This window comes from Polyodon spathula, chromosome 6, assembly GCF_017654505.1.
Source record: "Polyodon spathula isolate WHYD16114869_AA chromosome 6, ASM1765450v1, whole genome shotgun sequence".
NCBI lineage: Eukaryota > Metazoa > Chordata > Actinopteri > Acipenseriformes > Polyodontidae > Polyodon > Polyodon spathula.
Window position 1 is genome coordinate 18,776,738 of NC_054539.1, and position 15,051 is coordinate 18,791,788.

Below are 15,051 nucleotides of genomic sequence, written 5' to 3' on the forward strand. Positions count from 1 at the left end.
GTACACATTGCAAAATTGTGGTAATTTCAAGTTCACTGTACATATTGACCATAGAGAAACATTTCAATATTTTACATTTGCACATATCCCTGTACCCTGTGTTATATGAGTGTACTCTGACCAAAATCAATCAATCTTTATTTTATAAGCCCCTTTCATAGTGGACCACCATCACAAAGTGATTTACAAATTACTACAGTAAAAACTAAAAAGCATAATACATGAAATACAGTAATAAATAAATAAATAAATAAAAAGAAAAAAGAAAGAAATTGCACAATGCTAAAAAAAGATTTACCAGCAGGAATAAACATGAATTCCAACGAATGTTTCTTAGCATGCCATATGAAAAACTACCAGATAAAACTGGGGTTTGCTTTGGGCTCCTGTTCAGGTATTACATTGTCACTAAATCTCGATGGGGGTTTACTGAGTACTTGTAAAACGGTTTCCTGTTGTTTAATACATCGCTTGTTACCTGCTGCTGGGTGTGTAAATTCAAGGGAAGAGTAAAAATAAATAAATAAATATTGCCTTGAAAAAAACCGCCAGCGACTGTGATGCTGCGCGCCCTTCCTGCGTTTCAGCAGTAGCCAATACGTAATAGCGTACTTGGAATACGTGTTCTTAGAAGCAACGAAAGCATCAAAACCTCTATACAATATGTAACGCGCAGCACTGAAACGTTTAAAAACTATTTCAGCTTTGAATTGTAATACAATGCATATCTGATGGGTAATTAAACCCATGTGAACTGTAACTGTATTTGTTATTTTGTTTGTTTGTCTGTTTTTTTTGTTTTCTGAATCATTGTGACAGGGCATCCTCATTGCTGATTCGAGTGTTCCACTGCAGTGTCTAGGGCCCTCAAGGTTTGCATTAAGGCATTTTGTTGTACTGTAAAAAAATATATTTTTCAGTATAACGCAATGCTCAAGTAAAATTAATGGATCGGAAATGTTCTGACTCATACTGATATATCCACAGTAAGTAGTTTTTAAAAATTTGATTTAACTTTTTTGATAATAAATAACACTGTAACAAAAAAAAAAAAAAAAAATGTTTTGTTCCTGGTTATTTACAGTATAATTGTAAATCTCGAAAAATTACTCACTTCTAAATCTTTTGTAGTCATCTTTGTATTACTTTAGTATAAATACATGTTACTTTGGATTCATATGTTGTTTTTTTCTGACTTTATGTGAACGAAAAGACACATTTGCCCGTTTTTCCATTGGAAATAGTGATATTTTGAAATATCACTGTCCCGGTTACAAAAGCAAAGTTTGTGGGGAAAAATAGCCATTTTCTATACTTCTGAGGCATAAGCAATTAGGAAATAACACTAACTACCCAGGAACAAAAATTGTGTTACATAGTGATTTGCTCTACACCCGGTCACACTGGAACTTGCCCTTATGTTATTCTGAAACTGCTGCGTCAGCATCTGGAACAAACTGAAAAGGAGGGTTCCATCACTGTACCTCACCTGATTAAGTACATTTAGATAGACGTTCTAATTTGATTACAGTCTAGGTTCCTCAGATCCTATAACATTTAAAATTGCATCAATGCAGTTGCTTGTTGGGTGCACAGAAGGGGGCCACTAGTCACCAGCAACCTTTCATGGACATTTTTTCATTATCTGATGCTGCAAGGCGTGACTGATCTCTGTTCATGTGATAGAGAAGGGGAGGCGATTTTCTAAAAGAGTTTTCAGGGATCCCGATTCCATTACTTGAGAGTCTGACTACCCAGAAGGAGTTTGCAGATAGTGTTTGTTATTGTTGGGTTTGTTTTTGTTTTGTTTTGTTTTGTTTTTTTCCAACGGGAGGAAAAATACGGTGTTTGAGCTATGGGAACGGCAACATCTGCAGAGCGGTCTGAAGAGAGTCAAAAAGAGCAGATTGAAGCGGTGAATGACGAGATTCAAGGAGAGGATGCTGATGCCAAGGTAAAATAGTTGACTCGCTCTATCTGTCTAATTTATCAGTTAATTAATTAACGCGTGTTTTCTTAGCTATAAAATCTGCAGCCTAGGTAATCACGTAGATTGGCGCAGAAGGGCCATCTCTGGGGAAGTAATAGTATAGTAATTCCCACAGAAAAATTAGGCAGAGACAAGGAATGTCCCCACCTTCTGAAACACTGCTTCAGCGTCAGTTAGTTTATAAATAACTTGTGCACTTTTTATATAGGTCTACAGCACTAATATCGTTTTAAAAAAAGACTGTTATTTTACTATTATTATTATTGTATTTGTAGATACATGTTCTGTGGACGTTCATCAATAGACGTGTAATGTATATATATATATATATAATTTGTTTAGTAGTGCTAGGGGGAAAATTAGGTGTTTCAATTGCTCAGCATTCGAATTGATACAGTATTACAGTAGAAAATATAAAGAAGGACTAAAAATTTAAGAAAAACCCTAAATATATTGGATTTGTGTTACAATTTGAAATTGTAGCACATGTAATATATGAATGTATTTTCTTAGCAACTTCCTTCCCTATATTGTACTATATTTATTCCTGCTGTAGAAGATCAAGCATCAGTTGTGAGATCATACACATAGGAGGGGCCATACACAAAAAAAACGCCATGGTATTATCATATACCCCCCCCAACTCAACACCACACGACCATCATAACAGTGAAAATAGACATAATGAAGCGTTCTTACCTTTGTAGAAGTTAGTGATCAACAAATGTGTCAGCCGCACGAATATAACAGCGTGTGGTTTTCACTATCTCTACTGTGGAGAATAAATTAATTGTTTTCTATGGGTAAATATCGGGACTTTCTTCCTATGTATGCATCGGGACATTTGCTAGGAAATCGGGACTGTGCACAATGCGAGTGTACAACATTAAAAACACGTTTTAAAAAATCCTTGGGAAGCAACTTAAAATAAATAGCAGCCAGATGAAATCCTTTCCAGCCAACATAAGGGCTGATTACATTATCTTTTGCCTTATATTTTCCCAGCAGGGCTTATACAACTTTGGAGCCTACCATTAGAAAACCAGGCAGAACATTTGTTTGTGGTTTATTTATTTATTTATTTAATTAATTTATTTTACCAGCCCTATCGAGCTGTACTGGTCCTGTTTGTACATGTTTGTAATTTTATAATTCCAAACATGTAAAACCAACAGGACAAGTCTAATAAAGGCAACATCCTTTTATTACTTGAAACATGTTTTAGCATGCATTGTATTTGATGTCATAAATCTTTGCCTTATTTTGGCTAAAATAATGGCCATAATAAACAAAACAAAAAAAACAAGAAAATTATTTCTCTCCTTTAATAAAGGCATCTGTTAAATAAATAAATACATCATTTGTCAACTTAGGCAGATGTTAAGTGTACAGTAGTGAAAATACAGTAACAATTTCCTACAAACTTTTACCACGTACATTTGTCAGTTTACTGTGCTGCATTAGTACTGTGCTTGTTTTGTATACCATGCTTTACCATATGCCTTTGTGGTTTACCATATGCCTTTCTGTGCTTCAATGTTAAATATACATATTTGCTTTCCAACTTTTCATGTGATTTTACCATGCTATGCCACATTTTAAGGGTTAATAAGACACTTGTGAAATAAATGTGATGTTTACAGTACCACAACCTAGTTAGATATGCCAGACTGTATTAACGGTGCAGTCTGAAGTATTGCCCTTGTTCTGCAGTTTGCAATAAACCCTATTCCCAGGGGCTGGTAGTTATGAGGAAGTGCACGTACTTCCTCAGGCATGTTTGACTTTAAAACCTAAAGAAATAGTCTGCTGCTTCCACTGGAAGGCTGGCAGCTGACTGTGGAGTTGGGGTAATGCAACCCCACCACTGCTCAGGACTGAAAAGGTTTATTGTGTACCTTTAAGAATTCAGCCCCTCCCCCTGACAGATCCCACAGATAAGAACATTCTATCTAAGTACTGAATGTATCTGAAAACTCCAGTCCTTCAAATCTTGCCCACTATACTGTAGCTCACAGTTTGGTTACAATAGTGTCCCTATGTACTTTTAATGCACTGGATGTACAGACATGAAGGTTATTCACGTTACTGTTCCTTTTTGTTCCAGTCAAAGGATCTTGATACACCTGTGTTACCCCGCCCCACCTTGTACGGATCTGTACATTTCAACTGGGATAGTAAAAGTATATGCCATAATGGAGCAATTGTGGTTCTGCAGTACTTATTTCCAATGTAAAAAGTTAATGGAAAGGTTTACCCATCTGGTAAACCTTCACCTGTCAGTCTATAGTCTAAAGAGTGATAACAAGTTTATAAGATCCAGCAAGAGCTGTAGCAGTATAACCTGTGTCTTCAGACATTCTGGGTCTTAAAGTGTTTGTCAAACACTGACAAAATTACATCCAGAGTTTAAGTTGACTTTTTTTTTTTTCTTTTTTGGTTATAAAAACTTTTGAATTCGTGTGGTGAACTTTGTGAACCTGGAAGCTCCTTGTATTGTGTTTTATTGATAAGTTCTTTAAAATCCAAATGTTGCCAACTGTTCGCAATGCCTTTGCATTTCCTGTGGTCAGTCATGTATTTACATTACCATACCTCCTGGTGCTTGCCTGTGCTTTACTCGGCCCCCATGAAATTCTTTACTATGCTTTGTCTTTACCATGGTATACTTTCTGTCTTGAAAGCAGAGTGCTTTTTGTTTTGGGATAGACAGACATTGCGGACAAAGCAGAGTCAGACTGAATATATATCAGTTGCTGCTAGCTAGACATTACAGTGTTCATGCTCTGTGTTTTATGTCAGTGTGTTTGACTTAACAAATGCAGCACATAATCTGTATCCCACAACACAGTGTGTTTAAGTTTTCTCTCCAGGCTTTTGTGTTTATTAGAATACAACCCTTAGACATGCAGTGGAAGCCATTATGTATGCTGCTTTGGTGCTCTGCCTGTTGAAGTACTACTGTATTTGTTAATTGGTTTACATGGGAGGGGTGTGTGTTTGTGATGAGGTTGAGGTGGTTTTTCAGGGGGTGGGGGTGAATTGTACTTAGCCACATTCACTGAACATCAGAATGTTCCATGTGCACTTACTGTATGTAATGTATTCATTTAAGTATTCCAGACTGAGGCATTTCCTTTCCATATAAAGAAGATACATTTAGATATAAATCATGCTGGTTTTAAAGGCAATCTTCTCTGGTGGTGTGTTGTGTTGTATTTTGTGGTATAATTTTCCCATACTATTTAGGGGTAAGATGGGGATAAACCTGTTTACATTGCTGTCCCCTTCCTGAGTGACCTTCAATAAAAGTACATAGCATGGCAACACATTATACATTATGGTATTATGGTACCATGTTAATACCATTTTGTGTTTCAAATGTGTTGCCTTACACTGGTATTATAACAATATGAAGTTTAAATTTAGTTTCTGCATCAAAGTCTTACTTTCTGCACCTGATCCTCAGTATACTTCTCACCCATGGTGTTACATGTTTTATGGTCTGTGAAATTTTATTTTTTGATTTAATGTAAGTGGTATGCCAACTTCTACAGCAGTAAAAGGTAACCATATTACAGAGACTTTTGACATATTTATACAAAAACGCTTATCCAGTTGTGATAGTTTATTGAGAGGAACAGATTCTTGTGATACCATTATATGGAGGAATTCAATTGATTTTCTTTTAGAATGCATACTGAAAACTTACACACAAAACATGTGCCAGACTGGGTACATTTGCCTGTCTGTGTTCAGTAATAGATATACATTTTAAAAAATATATTGTCAAAGTTTCTTGTCTTTCAGTCCTCATTTGAAACCATTGAGATGCACCAGACAAAATGGTCCTACTGATATTTAAACTAAGTTATATTTATATTCGCCATTAAACCATGTAAACATAGAGCTGAATAGAAGTATGTGTCCATTTTTTTTTACTTGACTAATGTAGGCTCTTTGTCTTGTGACCAATTTGTGGTTCTTATATAATTTCAGTATTACTGTTTATGTGCATTCCACTCACACGAGTTCTACATTTGCAGCGTTTATTTTAGAAGAACTGTTCAAAAGAAAAATACATTCCTGCTGCTTGTTTTGACTTTGCCTAGATTAATTAACTGGGGGAAAACCATGACAAGTTTTTTTGTTCTTGTTTTGCCCCGCTTCCAATAATACCAATCTAGATCATGTATTAATTCATAGATTTTTGAGTTTGTCAGAATTTAAGTCTTTTGGGCCGATGCCCCATGCGATCGTCTCATCTCTCTGTCAGAGGTGGCGTAAAAAACACACCCCAGAGAGCGGGCATCACACACTTCCGGTTAAAATCGCAGGAAGGGACACACAGTTTGTGATTTTTTTTTTTTTTTTTTACGTTTGACCTGCCCCGGACGCATAAAGTACACAGCAATTGGGCAAATCAATGACAATAGGCAGAAACATAAAGCTAAGACAGTACTATATAGTTTTTTTTTTTCTAGATGGTAGCATGATGGTGAAAACCACATGACTGGAGACATGCATATTCTCTCTATTAATATCCATCCATACATACATACACAAGGTATTCAATTGGTTTGTATATAATGTCTGTGCCCACTTCTTTTGAAAACAAACCCTGACAGCCCCATAAGCATTGTTCTTTTTGACTATTAGACGAAATATTTACACAGCACTTACAAATGCTGCTACAACCATGATTCTTTTAATATTAATAGTGTTTTAATTAAATTATACCTAATCGCGTTTTTATTTACAATGTAGGGAACATACCGTGTCGAACAAATGCTTATAATGAAAACATGTATTATGTTTTCTCTTCATTGTAAATAAAAATGTTATTTCATATAATTTAATTGAAACACTATTTAATAATAAATAATTCATGCTTATAGCACCCGTTTTTAAGTACGATTCTGTAACTATTTTGTGTAATAGTTAACATCATAGTATACATCATATACAAACCAATGAAATACCTTGTGTGTGTGTGTGTGTGTTAATAGAGAGAATGCATGCATGTCTGACTCCAATCAAGCGATGAACGCGGTGAACTCATTGTTTGCTGAAATTGAGACTAGCGAGTGGGTATGACACATTTCCCGATGCGAGGGAATCGCATCGCAAAATATTAAACATGTTTAAACTTTGCAAGCCGATTGAAATCGATCGGCCGACCCTGTAAAATTGCATCGCACAGCATAACACACTATGCGACTGAAAAATCGCGTCGCTATTGGGCAGTGTGACCCTGGCTTAAGAGTTATATTTATTTTCGCCATTAAACCGTGTAAACATAGAGCTTTAATAGAAGTATGTATTTTTTTTTTTACTTGACTAATGTAGGCTCTTTGTCTTGTGACCAGTTTGTGGTTCTTGTATAATTTCAGTATTACTGTTTATGTGAATTCCACTCACACAAGTTTCACATTTGCAGCGTTTATTTTAGAAGAACTGTTCAAAAGAAAAATACATTCCTGCTGCTTGTTTTGACTTTGACTAGATTAATTAACTGGAAGAAAACCATGACAAGTCTTTTTCTTGGCTTGCCCTCCTTCCAATAATACCAGTCTAGATCATGTATTAATTCATAAGTTTTTGTATTTGTCAGAATATAAGTCTTTTGGGCCTGGTTATACTATAAGCCCTGCTCTGTTTTCCCCCAAAATTCTCTTCAGTTGCTGTCTGGTTAAGCTTCTACCAATTATTAATTTATAACATATTTTTGCAACACACTGCCTATGTTACCGAAAAAAAAGGGATGCCATTATAGTATATTACAATGTTTTCAGTTGTGGGTTTTGTCTATTGGCCAGGGGTTTGCTCTTCAAGGTCAAGCATTTTACATGGAAGAAATAAAGTCTCATGGGAATTATTGAAAAGGCTTGCTTTGTATGAACTTAGAGCAGATATATCGACTGTTAAATGCATTTTCTCCACTAGCCAGCAGAAAAAAAGAAAACAGTAGCCTATCATAGTTTATTTTAATTAACTTAACTGTTACACACTGCCAGCTTATGTTTAAAAATGCACAGCATAAAACATGAATACAGCATTTAGATTTCGTGAGTATGTCACTTTAATATACTTTGCATAAAATATTTTCAAAACGAAGTTGTTAAAGCAGGAAAAACACGTCCAATCGGCTTCATTTGCTAAACTTAATAAATGACCAAAAAAAAAAAAAGATATACCGTTATTTACATATGAAACGTGTCTATTTAATAAAAAGGAAGCAATTCAGCCAGACTTTAATTCCGGAGCTAGGTGCATTACAATTAGAAGAATCAAACAGAAACAGTACTCTTAATTCTAGGTTTTTTTTATGTATTAAAATCTATTAATCAATCTATAGGCATTCACCACCTCCTTTTACTGTTCTTTGTTCCTTTCACTCTCGTCAGTATTAGCAGCATCCAAGGTCATCAGTGGCTGCTGTCAGCCCTTCTAAACTATCCGACCTCCTACTAGGGTATAATTAATTAACTAGTTTGAGAATGGCCACATTCCACACTTACCATGTTAGCAGGAAGGAGACTCTGGCCCCAACCCTGCCATATTTAATCCAAACTGACATTTTAACAAACTGTATTTACAATATTAAAAAGAACCAAAAATACAAAAACATGATTTACATGTGCAGGGCTTCAACCCTTCCACATGTCCTCTAAAATTTCTCCATAAACATGTTTATTTAAATTCTAAAATACAAATTCTTTAGTGCCTGTTTTGTGTCTTTCATACTTCAGTGTTCTGTGCATGACACTTTTCAGCTATCAGACCTTTCTGAGCAGCTTGATTACATTCTGTAAAGGTAACTCTGATACAAGCTTGCTCTATCCTTGAAGCCTGCCTGTCGTCATGCCTTTGTATTCACAGCAAGTACGGGGTTAAAAATGGCATATTCAAACAGTGCACTGTTGTAAAAGGTTTTTTTATTTTTATTTTTTACCCAATAATATTTTCACACTAAAAACGTTTTACCGGAAACGTAAAGACCTGATATTTTCAACATTAGCATATGGGCTTTTAGGACTGGGGTGCAAAGTGTGAAGGTGCTTTGAATATTGAAAGTTCCCATCAAGGTTCAGATCACAGGTAGTTATTTCCGATCAGGTGGAGGTTAGGCAGGCTTTTTCTATCAGTAAAATTGAAGATTAGTGGTTCTTGAACCATGCCTCGTGGGTGTGGGTTGCAGGACTAGAAATGCGTTTCACATAGCAGTGCCTCTTGAATGGCTGCCAGTCTTCTAGTTGAAAACAAAGGGTCTGTTTGTTTGGAAAAGGAGCTGCATTCATTTTCCATTTCTTGTTTGCCCTTCATTTTAAGTGGACACACTCAATAACTGCAGCCAAAAGAAACCCTATGCACCCTTGGGAAACGGAATAGCTGTCTCTCAAATCATCAGAGCCAAACAAAGATTAGAAAAGCCATTGGCTGTTTTAATTAGATATTTCTGTGCAATAAAGTAAAGCAGTTAATTTACAGCAGTGAGTTACTACTGGTCATATTCAGAGTAGAAGCTATTCTGAACTCCTGTAACCAGGCTGGAGAAAGGGTGAAATTGAACTAGTACCAATAAATCTTTATTACCAGTACAGCATTTGCATTAAAGGGAAAGAAACGGAAATTCTCCATAGAGAAATTTGCAATTAGGGATTATCTTTAATTGGTTGCTTATGAAGGCTTTACAGGGATATCTTAAATTGTAACATAATTCCAACCAAAACTCTGCAAGGTCAAAGGGTGCCTCCTTGGCTGAGGACCACACTGCAGTGATAGAAGATTGTGGCATTCCTGCCAACAAATAAGCAAATGTGTGTGGGACTGGATTGCCATTAACCTGCTGGACTCCTCACTCCTTCACATGATGGGCATGTCTCCAGCACCATTAAACTGACGTGTATGAATAAATTACCTACCTTAATATATGGGGTTGACCACATTGTCCAGCTGACGGGGTGGGCTCTTCTAACACATGGTTACTTATAGTTGGCTAATACAACTACTGTTGTTATGTTGTGAAGACTGCTGTTAATTAAGTTATAATCATGATGTGAAATTACATTAACAGCAAGTCATTAAAAAAAGAACTTCTGGCTAATGTCATGTTTCAGACTTCACTTTAGTAGAATATCAGGGTGAATACAATAACCTCTATTGAAACAGGACAGCAACAGCTCTTGTCACAAAGAATAAGAATGTAGATTTGGATGATTCTACATAGTCATTTATTGGCAGTAAGAGACCACAGGGGCTGGTTAATGAAGCCTGTTAATACCGTTTTTTTCTCCCAAATTTCTGTTATATTTTGTCATAGTCTGGAGTCAGGGCACAGTCTAGAGTTTTGGTCTCTTTGCAGTGCAGTAATTTATTAATTCAGTAAGTCAGTCTTTGCAGTCTGCAGTCTGCAGTGTAAGACTTGACTTAATTAACAGAGACACATCTTGAACGGCCACTAACACTGTATAAAACCAGTGGAGAAACACTGTCAACAGCATCTGCAACAAGAGCCCTTGTAGCTGTTTCATTCTCTCAGTGATAATTAGACGTTTCAAACCATTTTAATTGATATTCTTTTCCACTTCAATGGGCTTCATCAGTGAGGTCAAGCAGGTTTACAACTCTTACTTGTCACTCTTCATATTGTCATGCCTCTGGACTGGGACAGGTGGGAAATACAGCGTAACTAAACCAGTCATGATGCAATCTGTTGTTTGTTGGGTAAAAGCTGTTGTCAGTTCATGCATGTGCAGATCTAGCTGAAATAAATACCCCCCTATACTAACAAACAGCTGTGTAAAGCGATATGCTCAAGCACCATTAATGGCCAAAGTTTACTGTGCCAAAGAAGAAATTAAAAAGGCACATTGCCAAATCAAAGGAAAATGAGAGTATGTTTAAAAAGACAGAGTTGTGCATTGAATTCATTGCGTTCCAGCTCGGAGATCTATAGGAACCTAAAAGAGGCAGATTTAAAGACGCATTGTTGCAGTGGAAGTTTTTTTTTGCTGGAACTGTGTAAAATGCATGTGGGCTGATGGTTTTCTAGTAAGGTTTTATCTTTGCTATAAAGCTGCTTGCCTGGACTTAACCTTTCTTCAGATCCTGACAAAAGGACCATGCACACTGAGCTGTTCTGGAAACAAGCAATACATTTGTCAACACGGAAGCTTCCTTCTCCCCCATGCCTCTCGTGTTTTGCACAGCTGTCTAAGGAAACCATGTGGCTATGTGTACAAAACCTCCCCATGCTGGGTGCTGTTTTTTGTGATAACAGAGCAGAATATACACATGAATGGTTGGGTGATGGTTGGGTTTGAGCTGCAGAAAGTGTATCTTTATACTTGTCACATGGCAATTTTTAAAAGTGCTGAAAACAAACAAAAAGAGGTTGCCCTAACACATGTTTAAAGACATTGTAAGTTATGTTGCCAGAAAAGAAAGTATGTATTATGAAAAACAACAGAAGTTCGATTTAAAACATTTTCTATTGCAACTTCATAAGATCTATGGATTACCTTTCAGTTGAATCTATTTCTGATTGGCAATGCTGTTCTTGAGGTTGCTGGAAGTATAAGGAGATTAAACCATTTTGACCCCAATTTTTTCCTGTTCTTTGAATGATACTGCTACCAGTTACATGTACATTCTCATAGGGCATTGTAGTTTCCAGGCCATTTTTGCATAGTCAACATTAGTAAAGCCCCTTTCTATGCAAACTGCACAGTGTGTAGTGGATCTACAAGACAGACTCTTCCTAGAAGGGCTGCTGGGTTAACTGTATTGACCAGAAATCCATCCACCCTTACACATAAATCTTACTAAATAGCAGGCTTATAGATTTACATAATTACCATAAAATTCTTCTGCGATGTGGGATGCTGTACTTGTCTTCATTCCCTCACCTAAACATTAAGCCTGTTAATACCAGTTTTAACATTTTTACATGTTCTTCTGTTAAACACATCTACTATATATACACATAAATTGCTATATAAAACTGATAAAACTGTGAGAATATGAAATACAAAACTTCTGCGTATCATTCAATAAATCGACTGTACATTTGTAATCTAACGCACATTACAAAAAACCCTCATGTCACAGCTGTAACGCAAAGTGCGATATTGATTAGTAAGGGCTATGAGGGAAGTTGTGAGTGAATCTAAAAAACTAGGCCATACTAAGATGGTGGTTTTTGGTTAACTTTGGTTAAAGTGAGTCTGGGTCATGATGATTGTATTAACAAGAAAAAATAAATCTACTGGATTATGTCTTCTAAAATGCTTCAAGTTATTATTATTATGTATTAGAATAAATAAATAATACTAATAGTATTATATAGTATGCCTCATTAAAATATGTTTAAGTGGTAAACACTGTTAGTTAGCTCTATTGCCTTTAGAAAATATGGGTTATGCATATTTGAATGTGTTACAATGATGTTTTTAAGCAGGACCATGCTTTTCTGAATCAATCAAACACTGTACCTGTTAAAAGACAGGATGACTTTTTTTTTTTTTTTTAGTAAATGCATTTGAATAACTCTAGATTATGAGTCTGATCTACTAGTTGAATCATTTAGCGTTATGCTCCTGGTCTGTAGATTATCATTCAGCAGTCTTTTGCTGGATATTTCGGATACCTAAATGAAACGGTTTACTGTATCTATGGCATTGCAGGGACAGTATATTAAACACATCTGGTTTTAGTCCAGGACAAAAATATTTAATCAGGCTCTAATATCTTTGGTTCCTGCCAACAAAGTAACATTGCAGTGTGGTCAGCGCTGGAGGCAAAGAGGATCACACGGTATACTAGATTAGTGGTTCTCAAACTTTTTGGGGCACGCACCCCTTCCTTCATCTTTTAAAACCTGAGAGCTGATTTTTCTGTGGTAAACTAATACCAGCATTGCGGCAGGGAATATTTCTATATTTTCAGCCAGGTAGACAGATATCTGTTATGATGCACGGCACTTCTGCAGTCCAGCTATGCAAAAGCAATTAAGTTAGCTTTCCTGAGTCAGCAGAAAGCTGCATTGCCAGCAGGGCAGACAGACACTTCTTCAGCATTCTGGCAGGAGAATGCAGTCACTGCAGCACCGCATCCCTGAGGACTCTCCTCTTACTTACTCTATCAAGAGGAACAGGGCAGTGACTTGACCGGAAACAGAGAATCTGCTGTAGTCTGACCTGTGGAGAAACTGTGCAGTGCTCGTAATGCACTTATTTTCTAAACTCAAATGATTATGAGGCATTATGATTATTTAGGCAGGTTAGAAGAATGATGATCTGGTTATTGTATACAATAGTTTTGTAACTTTAAAGGCTCCCATAACCAAGCAGTTGTGTGGTTGAAAGAGGCATGTTTCTAGTCTATTTTTCAAGATAATTTGTTTCAAGGCCAGTTCTGCTCAATTGGATTTGCTGTGCAGTAGCATTTGCGTCATTTTAGTCTTTGGAAAATGTTTCTCATTCCACACACAGCCTACGAAAAATGATGACTTTAGCTAAATCTGCCTAAAAGGGAATTGTGTATTCTTGTGCATCAACTGAAGACTACACTATATACAGCAGATGTGCATAAAGCTTGAGTTGCCCTCGCTGTGAATTTGTATCTCTGTACTTGCTGCCTAAGCTCCTTTGACCCAAGAGCTCAAATCCCAGCAGAAAGGAAGCAATAGAATGGATCCTCGCTTTCCTGGAGGCACTTTCTACTGCAGCTGTTGGAAGGTGGGTCCCTGAGACCCTGATAGCAAAATTTAACTCACCACTTGGTGTTAAAATTGTTTTGCTTTGCTAAGACACTATTTTGTTAATTGACAATTAATAACTAGTGTATGACATATCACCAAATGTTTTTTTTTTTTTTTAATTCACAGCTGAAATATTGTAAACTAGTTTTAAAGTAAAGAGAACTGCTGTGTTACTATGCAACCTGTTAATTGTTAAGTGGGTTGTCAGATGCATTTGTTTTAGTATTAGTATGGTATGTATTTGGTATAACTATTATATAAAAAAGTAAATGTTAGTAAAGTAATTGTTTAACTTTTAATTGAGAAAAATGTTCCCCTTATACAATCAATTTCCATATTTGTTAGGTTTTAGTAAAATGTCATACTATTATTCACTATTCTATATTGGATATGACTGGAATTGAAAGAAAATAGTATTGTAGACACATGTATTAATACAATTCAGGTTATAGTATATATGAAAACCCAATTTTATCAAATAAATTCGATTTTTCTACTAGATGGCCAGCTTTACATATAGCATCAAATGCCTGAAATGGGGATTAAAAAATGCAGATGTCATTAGGTAAAACGCTTTGCAGACTTGTCTTGACAATAGTGTGATGTAGATGTTTTTCTATTCTTGGGTGTTTTTTAAATAAACTCTCATTTGGGCCTCCAGCTTTTTCACAGTACTTGCACAGCACTTACAAAGAGAAGTTTGGTGTTGACTCATCGCCAGCTAGCAAACCCTTTCTCGAGTATATCAGAATAACATTACCGTTGACTCACAGGCTTCTTATGAGCTAAGGCAAACATTCTTTCTCAGAGTCTTGTTGTTGAAGGTTCAATATCATCAGTGAGAAAGCTCAAATGAAGGGGAGGGAGAGGGGCTTATTTTCCTGCAGAATTGCAATCAAGCATTGCCGAGGACTTCCTTTATCTACCAGGGGGGTGTTTGGAAGCAGTCGGGCTCCAGAGCTGAGCGGGGTTGGGTGGGGGGGTGGGGGTGTCCTGCAGAATGTTAGCTGAAAGCATGTTTGCAGAGCCAAGGCCTTGGACATGGGAGGAGTGGGAAAGAGACTTTATTCTTGGGGGGGGTGTTCCTCTTATCCTGCAGTGTAGACTTAGCCAATTGGAGCAGGGACTGTGTCAGGGAAAGTAAGTGCTTTTTATACTGACAATTTTTTCTTGAGGATTGTGTTTATTCTTACTGGTGAAACACCTGTATGTTCTCTTGCAACTTTAAGTGAAGGTGTTGTTTTCCTGTGGTGGAATGCATTTTTGAGAGGATTCGCTAAAGCCTTTGATCATAGTC

At 36.5% G+C, this 15,051-nt stretch overlaps 1 protein-coding gene across 3 annotated transcripts in view; it reads left to right on the top strand.

The window, feature by feature from the left end:
- Window positions 1-1,484: 1,484 nt before the first annotated feature.
- Window positions 1,485-15,051, top strand: part of akap12b (A kinase (PRKA) anchor protein 12b) — a 53,789-nt gene continuing 40,222 nt past the window's right edge. Inside the window, exon 1 of one of the 3 annotated variants that reach the window (XM_041252386.1) lies at window positions 1,485-1,954. In XM_041252386.1, the coding sequence (XP_041108320.1) occupies window positions 1,856-1,954 (99 nt within the window). In that variant the 5' untranslated portion in view covers window positions 1,485-1,855. The remainder of the gene's footprint in view (window positions 1,955-15,051) is intronic. The other 2 variants (XM_041252385.1, XM_041252384.1) reach the window with 2 other exon arrangements.